Consider the following 17,920-nt stretch of genomic DNA (forward strand, 5'->3'; position numbering starts at 1 on the left):
AGGGATGCGCGGGGCTACCTTAGATGCCAAGGCATGCGGGAGAAAGGGGGACCTGTATTTCCAGAGACAGCCTTTATTTCCCTTGTGCTATGGGGATGCAACTACGCCAGATCTTACTGAAGGCGTTAGCGCCACTTAAATAAGTGAACTCAGCCCACTCCAGGCAAGAGCCAGGCTGTGCACGCTAGAACAGCCCCAGACGGCATAGACCAGCTCAGCCCTCCCTTCTTCACAGCCACAGGGGTGAGACAGGCATCCCCCAATGGAGTGGGAGGCAAGGCATCCATGAATGACCCCAGCAGAGACCATATGGCTTTAATGAGTATGGTTGTGTCTCTGGAGCAAAAAATGTCATTAGGAGTCATTAGTGTGCATTCAGCTTTTTCAAAAACTCAGCACTCCCTTAATTGATGCTGGTGGTACACCGCAGGGCTCTCCCACCCCTCTCACCCCAGAGGCAGCCCGCAGCCTCTGGAAGTGTCACCTGCACCTGCCGCGGAGGACAGGGACCCCCGTGCAGCCCTCAGGCAAATGAGCACCATGCCCCATTTCATTTGCTGCTAACAGGTCAGATTTACACCAGCATGGAAGCCTCTCAGTAACTGCCGAGGATGTGAGGAATAGGGACTGGCTCTGCAAAAAAACAGGCACTGCGGGATCGCTGGTCCCCTCCAAAGAGCAGCAACGACCCTTGCAGCTGCCGCCTACTCACCGTTACCCAGATGGTGCCCCAACATTTTAGCATTCCCAAAATATTTCCCAGCATGGTCTTAAAAATAAGCTAAGCCCAATAACCTTCTCAAGCACCATCCTAAATTGCATCCTAAATCACGTCCGCTGCCCTGTAGGCAGATGGGGAATAAATACTGATACCACTGGAAAGCACTTCCCACTCTGCATCTCCAGAGTGCTTGGGCAAATAACTGTCCCCGCATCAGACCCCATCAGATAGATGAGGGTTATCTCAATCTGACTGGAGGCAAACGAAACCGGGGAGCTTAAATGGAGAAACACTTAAGCCACACTTGATGTGAAGTGTGGGTGTTCCTGGAGAGACATGAGACCGACAGATTTAAGCACTTTTCTGAATCAAAGTCTAAGCAGCTTTGCCCAGCGATACCAGTTTGTGTTTCAGGGGAGCACCCTGAGTACCCTCCTGGAGGAAGAGCCCCCATTTGCAATTTGACGCAACCTCTTTTTCAAGGCAGGCTGAGCTAAGGGACAAGATGGCCACAGCTCTGGAATGAGGACAGTCACAGGCAGTGCTCCCAGTGCCCTTCCTCCTGGCTCCATCCTTCACTATCTCCACATCAGCAAAAGAAGAAAGAGGAGCAACCAGGACATACCTTGGTGAGCTCCTGAGCATTGGCCAGGTTGTCCACCGCAATGGCCAAGAACACATTCAGCAGAGTATCTGCAAGCAGCTAAGGATGCACAAGGCACATGTTAAGGACATGGGTATCTGCAGCCACCAAGGGAGGGTGGCCCTGACAGCTCCTCACCAGCTCAGTAAGGAGCAGCCAAAGGGACAAACTCCTCACCCATCCCATATATACAGCCCTCAATGCATCTCCAGAAAGCTCCTTCGCTGTGTTTGGGATATCCAGGGCTGCCACACGTGTGATGGGACTCCCTCAATTGGGAGAAGAGGAAGGAGCAGTGGCTGGGGAGGGGTATGCCCCCAGAGAGGGTGATGAGACAGGGCTGTCTCCATTAAAAGCACAGCAGCCAGGTGGATACAGTTTCCAAATAAGGTGAGGACGATGAAATAGATGGAGGACCACATGCCTGAGCGAACGCCTCCCTGGGAGCGGATGCCGTTGTACATCACCTCATTCCAGTCCTCACCTGTCAGGATCTGCAGGAAAGCAAGACAGCAGCTCTGTCACCTGCACCTTCTCGGCACCTGGGCAGTCCCCTCGATCTATCCCACCAACGCACAGGAGCCAAGTACAGAGAACCTGTGCTGTGGATAACCCAGCTCTACAGCTGCAGCACTTGAGGGAAATGATGTTGGACACTGCTGAAGATTTAGTTCTCCTCAGAAGAGTTTTGAAACTCTTCTACCCTGCATAATGAGGGTGGAAGAGTTTCCATCTCTTGCCATCCACTTTGTTATACGGGAGGAGAGGGAGGAAGTGAGTTATATCCTAAAGGCTGATGGAGGGGAACTCATTTGGTTTAAAGAGCTCCTTCCAGCCAGGGGGAAGTGAGCAGAGTCCCAGGTCCATTTGGTTGTGTCCCCTTGCAGCCCAGCTCCTACCTGGAACACCGTCATGATGGCTGCAGGGAAAGTGTCGAAGTTGGCCGATGGCGTCCCATCGTTGAAGTTAAACCTGGAGGTGGAACCGGGAGGACATAAATGGGCTGCCTATCAAGGTCATCAAACCCCTGACTGCTGTGCTCTCTTGTGCTTAGGTGTGGGAAAGAAGACTTAGGAGTGCCTTCCCCTACTTCAAGGAAGGTCTCCTGAGCGTTTGGTGCCAGAACCCAAAAGGTGTCCTGGTCAGAAGGACCCACACACCCCAGAGGCACCTGCCCAAGTAGGAACTTCTGTATGGGAGAGGTACCACTGTTAGCAGGAGGCTGAGGGGTGAGCCTACAGTCTTCCTAGGCACCTAGTAGTGCTTTAACACCAAGAAATTCCTTTTCCCCAGACTTAAAACAACCTACCTGCCTCCAAACAGCTGCATTCCCAGCAGAGCAAAGACTACAATGAAGAGGAAGAGGAGGAAGAGGAGGCTGATAATAGACTTCATGGAGCTCATCAGCGAGACCACCAAATTCCTCAGGGATGCCCAGTACCTAGAAACAGAGACAGTGCACAGTGATGCTAACAGATCAGGAGAGACTGGATGAGGCCTGCAGCCACAGCCCAAGATAAAGGGTGACAGGCACAGACAGTTGGTACATACTTAGTTATTTTAAATATTCGCAGGAGACGAAGGGCTCGTAGGACACTGATCCCAAAAGAGGTTCCTGGCCTGAAGATAGCCCAAACCACTTCAAAGATGCTTCCCACCGTGACCTGAGAAGCAGACATAGCCATCAGTCAAAGACAGGCTCAGGACAGGCCGTTGCAGGAAACCTTCGTGTGCCTGAAGACAGGGCACCCACCACCCTGCCCAAGAGCTGGTGTCTTGGTCTGGCATGGGCAGGCTGTCCCGGCAGAAAGTGTTCCCCTGCCCACTGCTAGGGTCATCCTGTTCTTCTGCTTCTTGGTGCCTTGTGCTGCAGACACCTACCAAACATCTCCCCCTAACCCCAGCATCGCTGGAGCTGCTTACCCCACAGTCAAAGCAGTTGAAGGAAGAATGGAAGTAAAGACGTGGCCCCATCCCATACATCTTTAAGGACATCTCCAGGAGGAAGAGCCCAAGAAACAGGAACTCTGCATAGTCTGAAAGAGAAAACCCAGATGTGCTACCCTCGGGACGCTGATCTGTGAGGAGCATCCTCCATGCATCCACTCATAGTCCACATAGTACATCACAGAGATGGGAAAAGTTGAGGACCACGTTGCTTCCCACAGCTCTCTCAGGCCAGGGTATGGGATGAGGGAAGCTTGTCTGCGAGGACCTAAATTGTATATAACAGAGCACCAACCCGACAAGTTAATCTTTCAAGGTAGGTTCACCAGTGTCCTAGGAGGTTGAGAAGACCAGAGATGGTCAGCATGGAGCAGAGCTGCCCTTTAGCATTATTCAACAGTGGCTGAGGTGTCTGCAAAGACATTAACCACGCTACACTGTAGGGGGATATTAGCAACCTGGATTCGAATCATTGCATGGCTGGAACTCGGCCAGGGTAACCAAGCCAGACAGCCAAGAGTCCATGAAAAGCTTCTCCAGCTATTTCGTGAACATTAGCAAGCAAGAGTCTGGCTCTTCACCTTGTCCAAAAGATGCTTCTCACCATGACCAGCTGCCATACCACACTGCAGCGTGCTGGGATCCCGGCAGGCCTGAGAATGCTAATGTGTATTTGGGCACGGGCAGTGCTTGATGGGGACATTTTCAAGGTGAGTAAGAATAACACGGCTAAGAAAACAGCACTGTCCCTACTACAGCAGCTCAGGGGTAACACACGGCTGCCATGGGCAGCCAGTGGGCTGGGGGATGCTTCAGTAACTGGTTTCAAGCTTGGGATCTCCATGCCATGCTCTGCACCAAAACTTTAACCAGGGGGTTCTCCCATGACCAGCTCCATCCCTGCAAACTCATGCCTTTCCAGCAATTGCTTGCAGGCATTCAAAGATGGATCTCCAGAAAGCTTTCCATCACCACTGTTCACAATTCTAGGATAAACCCAACTGAGACCTGCAGTCTGTTTCTCTCTCTTGACAAACACATCACATCTGAAGATCATGAGGCCAGTAAAACTCCTCTACGTTTGCTCACAGGGCTGAGACAGTCATCAGTGGCCACAGGGCCAAGGGCAAAGCTGAATTAAATGGCTGTACACAGTCTTTTGTTATCAACAGTGAACATAGTTCAGGTTATTCCCCACCCAGCTCCATAGCAGCATGACTCTGGTGGGATTCATTCCCACGTGGCCTGGGGCAAGGAGTGAAGGTGTACTACAACCTCCAGCCGCTGGAGATAAGAAGGTTGCAGGAGGTTTTGCCTGACCACACAGCGTCCTCACACCTACACAAAGGCCAGGGACTCACAGAGGAAGTGGGTGAGCCAGGCTGGTTGATTGTGATGAACGATGGCCACGCAGGCAGTGTTGAGAGCCACCAGGCTCAAGACGATCCAGTAGAAGACTTGGGATTTCACCATATGGCGAACAGAGATGCGCAGGAGTCGCTCCTTGTGCCGTAAGTAGGAGGCACCGTCCACTCTGGCACCTTTGAGGCCAGAGTGACTCAAGGGGTTACCTAAGGGAAAAGAGGAGAGAGAAGGCGTGGGTGCTCCAGCCTTCCCTGCAACATGAGACAGGACAGATGGTTCACAGACACTGGTCTTATGGGACACGACTTATCCAGACAGTTTTTATGTGGCACAGGGGGCAACAGGTGGTTTTCCCCCTTTGCTGCCAAATTAGCAGTGATGTGTGATGGTCTCCTGGCAACTCAATAAGCTGGCACAGATTTTGGGGAAGCAAGCTCCAAACTGCACTGACCCAAAGTTGGATGAAGAGGTCTTCTCTGCGCCAGCCTCCGCTCACCCACGGAGGAGATATCAACACAGTGCTCATCACTTGAGTCACGGTTCATGGCATCCGTCCGGTTCCTTTTGATGGTGGCTCGCCTGAGCACTGGGAAGGGAAGAGGAATGGCTGTTAGAGCCACGGTGGCCCAACTCTGCCAGTAGCCAGCTCATTGAACCAGGACCTGGTGATCAGTACTTAGCTAACTCAGGTCTCGTAACAGGACAGAGATACCCAGATGACCCTAGTCCAGAGTCCTCTCTTGTGTGGGACCAGACACCTCCTGGCCTCCATGTTCTCTCGGGGTTATACTGTCAATCCACCTCCCCACACCCCTCTCTTGGGCTGCAGACCCCACTGGGGCATCCCCAGGCCTCCCATCACAGCTGGAGGGTTTCATCCTCCAGCTACAAGCAGGCAGAAGGAAGGGCAGGCAGATTTTTAGGCAGGGCATTGCTTGTCTTACCTTCTAAGGCTGAGGTCCCAGCATTTTTGTTCTCTTCAGCCAGCATGACTTCCTCTACGCAAAACACACAGTTCAGCATCAGGAGACAAGACACCGTTGGCTGAACACATCAGACCTCACTGCCTTGTACCTAAGCACTCTGCCCAGCCTGGAGATGGTTGCTCTAGGTGGCAAACTCTTGCCAAGTATTGGTTAAGTGTCCAAAAGCAAATTCTAGAGGGTGGCAAGTGGCAGCTACCACACATTGCATTAGAAAGAAAAATTACTTGTAATCAACCCTTCTTCCTCCACTGTAATTAACCCCACTAAAGAATTTGAACATCATAGACAGGTCTAGGGCTCAACATCCCAACCCAGGACCAAAGCTCAGGTCTGTGGCTCACGGCTCATTTCAAGATAACCATCCTTTTTCAAGTCTGAACACTAGATGAAAGCGTAAGTCTTCCCTTCCCAGAGCTGAGTGTGCTGACCTGATCCCCGTGAGGGGCAACCAAGGACATGGGTTGTGGCAGTTTGGGGACCAGCACCCACAGGCTGTTGTGCCTGGCTGGGTGACAGCAGGAAGCCGGGAAATATCCACCACTCCCAGCCCTTGTCCAGGTCCAGGAGTCCCGAGGTGGGAACTGGTGGGTGCATCCCCTTCAGACTGCTCCAGGAGCAGGTTTAGCTGGAACACCACTGTCACCGTTCACTGTTCTACTTTCCCACTGCCCACTGCTGAAGGGGACTCCAGTAAATGTCAAGAGAAAGGAAACCATTGCAGAGCAAAGCTCACAGCCTCCCCTGGAGATGTAATATGCCTCACGTTCAAAATATGACAGTTTCACGCCACAGAATGTGAGGTTTCATCAGCTGTTGGCGATGTCCTTGCTTGCAGCCTGGCGGGACCATCACACCATCTGAGGCTGAGCTTACCCATGCACCCAATGCCACCATGTGAGCACCTGTGCAACTTTGGGGTTGCACTGGGTGATGCTCAGGGATCCCTTCCCACCCCCACCACTCTGCACGACCAGCAGCCTGCAGTGCCCACCATCCCCCCAGCAGCCGCCCCTGGCTCGCCAGCCTTTACCCGCTTTGTCTATCCAGGCCCGGTAGCCGTTGAGCTCCCGCTCGATCTGCTGCTGGCGCCGCAACTTCATGAAGGCTCGGCGGTTCTCCACTCGCTCGCGCTCTTTGGCAAACTCCCTGGGGAAGGGCAGAGGGGGGCGGTGAGAGCGCAGCCAGGGGGCAGCGAGGTACACAGGGGGCTGGAAGGGGAGGCCGGTACCAAGGGCGAGCATGAGCCAAGGGTTGCTGGTGCATGTTGGAGAGAGGTACAGCCCTCCTCACCCAAAGCATGGCCAGGGCATGGGTGACTGATCAGAGAGGAGGAGAGGCTTCTTTGCAGAAGGAAAGGCATGGATGCACAGGAGCAAACCCCCTGCTTGGTTGCTCAGCCCTGCATGCCCCAGCTGGGAGCCACTGCTGTATGGGAAGGATGCTCCTAGTGCTACCCAACTCCAGAACCAGCTCAGCTTCTGTGTGTCCTTTCAGGGAATAAAAACCAGGCACAGTGGGAAGGCAGCAAGGGCATGGAGGAGGACAGATTCTGTCTCCCACCTTTACTTCCTCCTCTGAATCCTCTTCCTTGCCAGCTTCTCCTTGGAGTATTTTCCCAGGACTTGAGACACCCGTGTTGTCCTTCTCTGGACTTCAGTGTCTCACACAAACTGTCCAGGTGTGATGACGAGCCCAGAGAAGGACAACAGTTCGGTGCAGCTCTGCAGTGGGCAGAAGGGCAGGCAGCACTGCACAGGCTCTGTACAGGCAAGGAATGGTAAGTGAAATGCTGAGCAACGCTGGCCAGAGCTAACGCCGTGCCCACTGCTCATGCAGCCTCTAACACACGTGATGCACAGATGTACTAGCAGCCATGTGCTCACGTGCACCCCTAAGCACAAACATAAACACACTCCTTAGTACATAAGACATATGATTTCACCTGTAGCCTAGACCAGGGCTCTGCAAAGACACCCATATACAGCTAGGACTATATACACTTCTCATGTGCAGTTAAAACACAAGACCATGCTGGTAAGCATAGTCTGCCTTCTGGTTTACACACACCTGTGGCCATACACAGAAGACCCATGCAGGTTTTTCACCCACCCTGTATGAAGAAGCACTCAAAGCCCTAAGCATGTATGCAAAGGCCATCACACACAAACAGAGAAATGGAAATATTTGGCAGGAAACGCAGGGGTGGCAACGTCTGCAACCTCCCACCCATGCCACGGGTTATATGCAAGATGACACGACTGGACCTGCTTCTAAGAGGACCCAGAGCCTGTGCTTGCACACACCACATACCTGAAGCATCTCGACCTGCACATTATGCCTCTATCGGTGACCACACTTGCACACAGGGAGCATCCCTCACAGCAGACATCCCCCCAGCACACCCTGCCTTCCTTGCAACAACATCAGGGTGGTGCAATCTGCTGGCTGCAGCTGCCTGTCCCGTCCCCAAGCCCCGGTGGCCACAGAGCCCCATCTGCATGGAGGAACCCAGCCTGTGCCCTCAGCCCCCTCCTGGTCCCGGGCTGCTCCAAGGAAAGCATGATTGCAAAGAACAAAAAGCACCGTTCTCTCTGCAAGACAAATGTCTCTCTCCCCTGAGACTAGCAGCAATCTCCAGCCTCAAAAAAAAAATATTAATATTCAAAAGAACTGAAAGAATTGGTCTGTCTGCTGCAGAGAGAGTTCAAGTGCATTACCCAAGCCGAGCTATTACACCCTTAATGCTGTGTGGGCTTTCGTGTGTGTGTGTGTGTGTGTGTGTGTGTGTGTGTGTGTTTGTGTGAAAAGCCCTGAATGTTCCCTGCATCTCTTGTTTAAGATCCCCAGACAATTCAAGCATTTTTAATTCCACCCCAGGAAGGTGAAGTTTCCTGCCGCTCTGGCATTAAGCATTAAATGACTTTCCCTCTCCATCACTGGCTTTCAGACTGAAATGAGACTTTCTTCCTAGGGCAGGGAAGGGGGAGAGAACAAAAGGCAAGGAAGAGAAAAGCAGGCTAAGTGGAGGGAAGGAGGGCGGGAGGAGAGGGGGGAGAAGGAAGGACCTCCCACAGCCAACAGCAAAATGAGCTCTCAGTTTTGGGCATGTCATACAAAAACCCTCCTTGCCCCTAGCTGGAGGAAAGGGCAGGACCATTTTGGCTGTGCCATCATCCCTCACTGGCCTTTGTTAGCAAATCGGGGATGTCAGGAAATGAGATGATGACATTTGCAGCCAGAATTAGCAGGGAAGTTGCCTCTCTCTGCTTTGGTTCACTGGTTCTCCCATGTGATGAACCTCTGCCCCACAGGCCATAACCCTGTGCCAGCCTGTTCCTTTGCAGAAGTTTTGCCAGCAGGACCCTGCAGATATATTCTGGAACCGGGACCACCTGGAAAGCTTCCCCTGCCTTACACCAGCTATGAATCTGGCCCCTCTCTGCCACCTTCTGCTTGCCCATCCCTCTGTCTTCCAGCTCTTTCTCTCCTGAGGTCGGTGTCTCATTTTGCTGCACGTCAAGAGAAGCCATCATCATGTGTCCATAATGAAACACAGACAGAAGGACCAGCTGAGCCTCGAATCACCTTTTCCTGGAGGAGGGGATGGGAGCATCTTTTCCAGTGCCCCTTGATTGAGCACCATTTCCCCCTACCCAACCATTTGCTCACAGAACGCTAATTTGCAAGAAGCTGGTGCCACACGCATCCAGGGACAAGGTCCGTGCAGCTGTGGCAGCGTCTCCGAGGGAGACACTTCCCACATGCTTGATCCCTAATGGAGCTTAATTGCTTTTGTCCATTAGAAGAAGGAAGGGGTGGCAGAGAGGGGAGGGGAAAAAAAAAAGTTAAGCTCAACTTAATGAATTATTACATTTCAGAGAGACACGTTACCGAGCAGGGCAGCAGCGGGGGCTGGTGACATCTGAGAGTGGGTAGGCGATGCTGACAGATCAAGGATTGCTCAGAGCCAATTTGCAGCAGCGGGTAGAGATAATACTGTATGTGAGTGAGAACAGGGCCAGCAATGGTGACTGACAGCCGCTTGGGAAGGCTCCAAGTCACAGGCAGGGCGGCATCGCATCGCCAAGAGAGCCAGGCGCCTGCCTCCCATTGAAGGGCTCTGCTCCCCAGTGTGTTTGGGTTACATCGCCAGGGATGGCCCAATTTTGCCTTGCAAAGAGCCCACCCAGGGCTGTGCTGCCCCATGGGGTCTCTGTGAGAGGGCTCAGAGGTCCCCAAGCAGATAGCATGGTCCCCACTGGCAACACCTCTGCTTGTCCGCCTGGGTCTCCTGGCCCAAATCCTGATGCCTCCAGCATGAAAACATCCACCCACGACAGCCAAGCTCCACTCATGCCAACCCTGTGTCATTGCAGCCCTTCCCCGTTCAGCCTCATAAAGCCGAAGGCATGCAGCGAGCGCTGGAGGTGAGCGCTGGAGGTCGCAGTGGGAGCTGGGAAGCAGTGTGCCATCTGGCCTCCTGCATGCAAGGCCACCGTCCATCCACACACCGTGCCCAGCCTGCCAGGGAGATTGGAGCACAGATGGTTTGCTCCTTCTCTGCCTGCAAATTCTTCTCTACAGCTTTGGCATTCCCCTCATGGGGCCTGAGAGCATCTCTGCTCCCGGCAGGAGACCCTGGGGGACACCACTGCACTCACACAGAATCATCTAGGTTGGAAGGGACCTTGAAGACCATCTAGTCCAACCATCAACCTAGCACTGCCAGTTCCCATCTACACCATATCCCTAAGTGCTATGTCGGACCACTGACACTCGGCACTCGGCCACCTTCCTCCCCGGGTCCCCGCACTCTTGCTCTCACCAGGGCAGCGATGCTTTTACTACATCGGTGTGCTTTTCTCAAAAGACTGGAAAGCTCAGATGTGGTTTTAACGGGAGAATGCCACCCATGTGGAAGCATCCAGGTTGAAAATGGGCCCCCTTTTTTGAAAAAGCCCCCAAGCAAATAGAAAAAGAAAAAAAAACAAACAAAAAACCTCAACCACAAGAAAACCAACAACCAAAAACCAGTTAAGAAAAAAAAATAAAATCACAGATACTGCAACCCACTCTTCTCCTTTTTGGAGCTTCTTTGAGTCCAGAGTGGGTACATAGCACTGATCACATCAATATTGTAGCTTCCATGGCTTGATAGGACAAGCCAACCATCTTCAAACCCATCAATTCATCACCTTTTGCCACCAATAAAGACATTTCCAACAAACCAGTTACCAAACAGGTCTCAAAACATTATAAGGCAGCAGAAAGGGTGGGGTGGGAAGAGGAGAAATACTGGATTACACGCTGAGGATGAGGCAGCAGTACCATGCTGCTGTGAAAAAAACATATATAATGGGATGTATAACAAGAAACACCATCTGGAAGACATCAGGTAATACTGCTGCTCTCCTCGGGACTCGTGAGGTCTCAGCTCATGGCTCTGCTTCAGGTTTGAGCACCACAATTTGAGGAAAAACCACCTTCAACTCCAGGAGAGTGTCAGAGAAGGTTATGGGACAGAACTGACAACAGACGGTTTGGAAAACATGGATGAGACAGTTGCAAACCAGGGGGATCAGATGGTATTTACCCAAGAGGTGTAAAGGAACTAAAGTAAGAGTGTTGAACTAACTGTGCAGTCTGTAACCTGGTGCTTCAACTTAAACAGACGGTGGCAAGCAGGCACAGCAGAACTGACATTGCAGACCAGGATTATTGAACTGAACCGACAGCAAAGGCTAGACCAGGGTGTCCAAAAGGTACAAAAACCTCTGCAGTGGGAAGATGTGCTTCATAGGTCTGCTTTGAAGGAGGCAACAAGTTTTTTGGATAAGAGTAACTTGTTTGATTTAAGTTCACTTGAATTGCCCAAAGAACTCAGAGGAGATTCAAGGTACAGGCTGCATGGGGCTCTGACCAACCCCATCTAGTTGAGGATGTCCCTGCTCATTGCAGGGGGGTTGGACTAGATGACCTTTAAAGGTCCCTTCCAACCCAAACCATTCTATGATTCCTTAATGAAGCTGGATTGTTTTGAGAAAGTCTTCTCACAAAGCACTACCTGGTGAAAAGAGAGAATACAAAAAAAGGAAAACAGAAACATCCTATTTCTTGTATTCCCTTTTGGTGGTGGCGTTAGCTTTTGAACACCCATGTGTACTTCGGTGAGAGTTATGTGTTCACCGCGTTGTGACAAAGCTGCAGCAAGAAGTGTAGAGCACAGCTGACGATGCTAAAAGGGAGCACATTTATAGAGCACCGGCAGACACACGAATTGGGGAATGAAAAGCTGACAAGCTGTTGGTGACAATAAATGGTAAAATGAGAAGGAGCTGGGAGATACCAGCCCTGACATTACCCATTACATCACTGTCCCATTTAAGAAGGGGCAGATACTGATGGCTACCTTCTACCTTGGAGAAAGATTGTGATTGTCTACCTGGATTTCTCCAAGGCTTTCTATGCGGTTTCCCACAGCCTCCTCCTAGAGAAACTGATGTGTTACGGTCTAGACAAGTGGTCTGTGAAGTGGGTGGGGAACTGGCTGACAGGCCACACCCAGAAGGTGGTGGGAAATAGCTCCTTTTCAAACTGGCAACCTGTCACAAGTGGGGCCCCCCAGGGATCGATATTGGGCCCAATGCTGTTTAATATCTTCATAAGTGATCTGGATGATGGGATCAAGAGTACCCCAATGAAGTTTGCTGGTGATACCAAGCTGAGTGGGGAAGTAGACACTCGGGAAGCGAGAGCCACCCTGCAGGAAGGTCTGGATAGGCTGGAAGAGTGGGATAGCAAGAACCTTATGAAGTTCAACAAGGACAAGTGTAAGGTCTTGCACCTGAGAAAACATAACCCAGGTGTGCAGCACAGGCTGGGATCTACCTGGCTGGAGAGTAGCTCTGTGGAAAGGGTCAACCAGCTCAACATGAGTGAACAGTGTGGGGCTGTGGTAAAGGAAGCCGTGCTGGGGCTGCATCAGCAAGGGCATCACCAGCAGAGAGAAAGAAGTGGTTATCCCACTCTCTACTCAGTGCTTGCCAGGCCACACCTGGAATACTGTTTTGGTCCCTGCTATACAAAAAAGATGTGGACAGGCTGGAGAGGGTCCAGAGAAGGGCCACAGAGATGATCAAGGGACTGGGCAGCCTGCCCTGTGAGGACAGGCTGAGAGAACTGGGTTGGTTCAGCCTTGAGAAGAGAAGGCTTAGGGGAGACCTTATCCCCATGTTCCAGTATTTAAAGGGTGGCTACAATGAGGATGGAGACTCCATTTTTACAAGGAGTCACATGTAAAAGACAAGGGGTAGTGGGTACAAGTTACTCCTGGGGAGATCTGATTGGACACAAGAGGAAAATTTTTCACAGTGAGAGCAATCAGCCACTGAAATAATCTCCCCAGGGAAGTGGTGGATTCCCCACTGGACACTTAAGATTCAGCTGGACAGGGTGCTGGGCCATCTTGTCTAGACTGGGCTTTTGCCAGGAAAGGTTGGACCAGATGATCCTTGAAGTCCCTTCCAACCTGGTATTCTATCATTAGTTTTATTATAGGTACTCACTGATGTCTGTCACTTCTACCACATCCTAAAGGGGCTTGTATTAGACAGGATTGATACCAAGCAGCATGCACAATTCAGAAAGACCTAGTCATGCTAAGAGGAGTTAACAGAAACAGAGGCAGAAGGGACAGGCAATGACAACATGAAAGACACAGGGAGAAGGCAGTCTAAACGGGAAACTGTCTCCACAAGTGGAGAGAGGACAGATGGGCTCCAGAGGAGGAGTCACCCAAAGCAAAGTCAAGACTCCCAGCACTAAAAAGCTCCTTTTATAAGCTGGTCCCTCAGAGAGATATGGACCATCGTGGCTCCACCTAGGGCCCAAAGCAGCAGGGAAAGGGTCACCATTGGCCAGCTGTGTTATGGGATCTCTCGAGCCCAGGTTTGGGGCAACTTTGAAGATGAAGTTCAAGAATTCAAATAATTGGCATTTGATGGAGAGCCAGAGCAGCAATGGAGACACTGAAATGACTCAAGGCAGTGAGAAATACATGAGAACTCAGACTTTGCTGATGGGGAACACAGCCCACTGAACAGCAAGGACTTTAAATACCTCCCCTCTTCTCTCCAGTTATCCCTGTTTCTTGTCTACAGTTAGCTTCAGTCAACAGACTCTCATTCATCCAAGAATGAGCAGGTTCACCTATCGGTTGGGAACATGCGTGGGCATCAGCTGTGCCTTGCTGTAAAGCCTGTCCCTCACCAGCAGAGCCCAGCAGAGATGCAGGTGTCCAGTCCAGCCTTTGCATTTCAGGGTGGGATCAGCCCCTCTCCACACACTTCACGTATGCTCTCCAAGAACAAGAAGTACTCCATCATCAAAGTGAGAAAAGCACATGTGAATGCTTGCTTTGTGTTCAGCTCAACCCTGCTGTGACCTTTAAAAGAAAAAGATAGGTTTTCCACAATACTTGGGTTGGGCTCAGAGCAGCCAACAGTTTGGAGAGCTTATTGTTCTGAAGTAGAGAAAAATAAATGACAAAGAGGACAAATATAACTAGGAAAAGAGAGCCACCGACATTCCAGTTGTAGAGTCTCAGTTTCAACACTCTTCCAAGGGTAACAACGCTGAGTTTTTCATCTCTGTCCCCACTGCTCAGAAGTCTGCTGTTTGCAATGTTGCATCAAAGGCAGCAATAGCAAAGTCAGCCCATGCTGCAAGAAAGCTACAGAAAGGTGGAGGAGGGTCTGGTAGCCCCAGCAGCAAGAAACAGAGATGGAAGCTCTGGATTTTATTTCGTTCTTATCAGGCAGGGCTGGTATGAGCAGCGCAGCTTCACTGCTTCAAGAGCCCCGGGCTTTGTTCGCAATCACTCCCACTGGCTCATGCAGCGCTGGGAAAATGTCACTCCTCCCCTTCCCTCCTATGCTCTAGTTTTTATCCTCTGTAAGCAGAGAACAGTTTTATAGTCCCCCTTCGCAAGTGACAGCCATCTGCAGATGAAAAGCGTACGGCCAGTACTGCAGGTGAGTTACAGCATGGAAAAAAAAATTCACCAATTTTCAACATTTCTTCATATTAACTTCCCAGGAACTTCCAAGCACTCTAATTGATGCCTTCAACACACAAATAGAATGAATTCAGAACCAACCATCAAGTGTGAAACCCACAATGCAACTGCTAGAGATGTCACTCTGCCACTGCAAAACAAACAACCATCTATGATGTACAAAGAACTGATAATGCTATGTAATTCATTTGGGGCATCCTGCCTACTTCACCCAACAGGAGTGCCCTGCACCCCCTTGCAAGGATGGAGTTGGTCATGAAGAAACTGGGCATCTCCAAAGCCATCCGCCAAGTCAAAGAGCTTCAGCTGTGGCTGCACTGTCATTAACCAGGATGATGGAAATTACGATGCTCTGGAACAAACAATTCCAAAAGCAATCTGTAAGCAAGAACTATCTGCCGAGTGCTTTGTCGAGAGGATCAAAAATAAGCCTTTTCACCCACAGTCCGCAGACAACAGGCAGTCCACAGAGCATATTTGCAAGAAGGCACAAATAAGAGCAAATCTGAAGCAGCTGAGACATGCTGGCAAATAATTTGCAAAGAGAAATAAAATGGGAAAGTCACTGAGTCGTCTCTTTATTGTGGATTTTTTTTAGCCTGTCCGGCTGGCTGTAAGAGGAGTCGTTACTCCCTGTAACACCGGAGGATACAGCACACCAGACATGCATGTCTCTTGTCAGGGAGCTTGTTTGCAAAGGGCTTGGAGGCCCTCCGCAGAAAGGTGGTACAGCAGAGCAAGGCAGAGAGGCACTCATTGAATATGGATGCCCACCTGGCTGCTGAATATAGATGAAGATCTCAAAGGCTCCTTTGCTTCACTCATGTTCAGATACCACGTCAATGACACAAGAGCTCCCCCAGAACAAAGTGACAAGCGTGGCCATTTCTCCCCAAATGTGGCCCAACCAAAGTGCATCCCATGATGGGGCTGGGGGACCTGGCAGGAGGCATCGCAGACCCCCTCCCCATTACACACACAGCTTCATTCAAAAGCAGTTCCAGCTACTGAATCCCCAAACACACAATGGGCGCAGCCATTTTACATCTCATCCGAGCCACTCCCTGAGATGCTACAACCATTAAAGAAAAAAAAAAAAAAGATGCTTCCACGCTTTCACGCTTCCGATGTAATATTTCTCGGGCATGTTTGTTGGCATCTTGCTATCCCTCACGATCTCCCCACAAGCCTTCCTGCATTGTGGTGACGTGTCTCCCCGCTTTCCTCTTCACAAACCGCCTACCTCCGAGACATTAATCCTCTTCCCAGCATTTTTGGCTTCAAACCACCTGATCCAGCTTGAATGCACGGGGCCCAGGTTTTGTGTAGAGCCAGCAAAAAAAATCCTGCCTCCATTGAAAATGTACACTTGTTCCTTCAACGCCCTTTTTATTAATTGCTATAAAACTTAATTTTATTCATCATTTGTTATGCCTCAAAATTGGAAGGGAAAAAAATTCAAATTAAGTGAAGTGAAAAGATTTCAGAGATGGTACAGAAGGCTCCTGAAGGAGCTGAAGAAAACTCTCTGGAGACTGGGAATGCAGCGCTAACCCAACCTGAAAGAAAGAAGATCTTAAGACAAAGAAATCTTGCCAAATTGATCCTTTAATTATAACATTAGTCGTTTCTTTCAAAGACTTAGTGCAAGAGCTGGGGGTGGGGGGCAGAAAAGACTTAAAGGGAGAAAAGACTTAACATCACCAGGATGAGTGGAAGCAATTAGGAGGATTTAAATTACTCTCTTGTTTGGTACAAGGCAGATGGATTTCATTTTTCTTGCCATGGTGTTCAACTTCTTGCTCTGCCATCAGCTTCCAGAGGTCTTCTCCTTAGCAGACCCACAGACCCAGCCTTCCCAGGTCAGGCAGCATCCCCTTCTACTCTGCACCCATTCAGCTATTGCTGCGGACTACAAATACCAGTGATTCTAGCAGCTTTGTCACCCTGGAAAGGGGCTGGAAGTATGAGACTAGATAGGGGAAAGGAGTCCACAAGGGCTACAGGTCTACCCTAACAGGATGACAGATGCTGCAATGAATGAAGGAGGGGTTTACTGCAGGGACTGAGGAAAAGGAGAGAGGAAAGAGTCAAAACACAGCCTGTCTGGTATCAGAAACTCTGCATGAGTCCTCGATGTTATACCTCCAAGCACAGCTTATTTTTTATCCTCATTCTTTCATCTTCTTGCTCCCAGCAACAAGCTAGACATAAGCTGTCTTCTTGCCAGGAGGAGCAAGGCAAGCAGGACCTCTGCATTGGCTAGAACAGGTGAGCTGTGGTCATTACTGGGGTAGCATCATTGCCACCACGGCACCATGCATGCCACAGGCAGCGGGGACCGGCCAGCACAGGTCTTGCCCCGTCTCTGCTGCTCTGGAGATGCAGCATGAATGCACAGATCCAAAGTGTTTTACGTGAGAAACAACTGAACAAAAAAACCCCACCGTTTCACAAAGAAGGGAGACCAGCCCTTTGCAAATCTTCGGTATGGTGCACGTGCAACTTTTCCATCCCCCTGACCCAAAGCCAACTGACCGCAGGGCACTGCACAAAAGGGGCCAGGGGTGGAAGGAGGTCCCATCCACACCTCCTACCCATCCCACAGCAGAGATGGCTGCGGCACGCCATTCCCTCTCTGCACTACAGCACTTCTCCCTGGGAAGAGGTGCAGAGCTGCAGGTGCACCCTGCCTCACCACAGCAGGGTGCTGGGTGACACTAACCTCAGGCCACAGGACAGCAGCAGGCAACACTCGATATGAGTCTCAGCATCTTCCCAAGCTCCCAAATCCACCGGCTGCCACGTGGCAGAAAACAGGGCATTTCAACTGATGCTCCACCCTCTCTCGCTCCCACTGACTCTCTTCTGCCAGGATTATTTCGGTAGCTTGTGTAGCTTTAAAAGCTGAGCAGTCACATCTCCTTGGGCTTCATACCTGCTCTCAAAGAGGAACAGGGCCAATTTTTTTTTTTTCTTTCCTGCTTTCAGTTAGAATTAATTGATCCATAATTGCACCCATAGAGGGGGGAAAGTTAATAGACACCGTAATAAGTGCCAAAGCCCCAGAAGAACTGACTCTCCAAGCCCTTCCTGCCTGGAGCGACTCCATCTCCTCTTAATAGTGTTGCATGCAATTCCAGTGCGTGTGTGCGTGTTAGTATTTAGAGAGAAAAATCGAG

At 50.7% G+C, this 17,920-nt stretch overlaps 1 protein-coding gene across 1 annotated transcript in view; it reads right to left on the reverse strand.

Moving 5' to 3' along the window:
• The window catches only part of CACNA1E (calcium voltage-gated channel subunit alpha1 E), a 114,072-nt gene that overhangs the window by 39,781 nt on the left and 56,371 nt on the right, over positions 1 to 17,920 (reverse strand). Inside the window, exons 9-18 of the mRNA XM_074832939.1 lie at positions 6,693 to 6,808; positions 5,621 to 5,674; positions 5,128 to 5,262; positions 4,673 to 4,882; positions 3,288 to 3,400; positions 2,916 to 3,028; positions 2,674 to 2,805; positions 2,264 to 2,336; positions 1,741 to 1,858; positions 1,347 to 1,414 (exon numbers count right to left, since the gene is read on the reverse strand). Coding sequence (XP_074689040.1) covers positions 1,347 to 1,414; positions 1,741 to 1,858; positions 2,264 to 2,336; positions 2,674 to 2,805; positions 2,916 to 3,028; positions 3,288 to 3,400; positions 4,673 to 4,882; positions 5,128 to 5,262; positions 5,621 to 5,674; positions 6,693 to 6,808 — 1,132 coding nt within the window. The remainder of the gene's footprint in view (positions 1 to 1,346; positions 1,415 to 1,740; positions 1,859 to 2,263; positions 2,337 to 2,673; positions 2,806 to 2,915; positions 3,029 to 3,287; positions 3,401 to 4,672; positions 4,883 to 5,127; positions 5,263 to 5,620; positions 5,675 to 6,692; positions 6,809 to 17,920) is intronic.

This window comes from Strix aluco, chromosome 8 (assembly GCF_031877795.1).
Source record: "Strix aluco isolate bStrAlu1 chromosome 8, bStrAlu1.hap1, whole genome shotgun sequence".
Taxonomy (NCBI): Eukaryota; Metazoa; Chordata; class Aves; order Strigiformes; family Strigidae; genus Strix; species Strix aluco.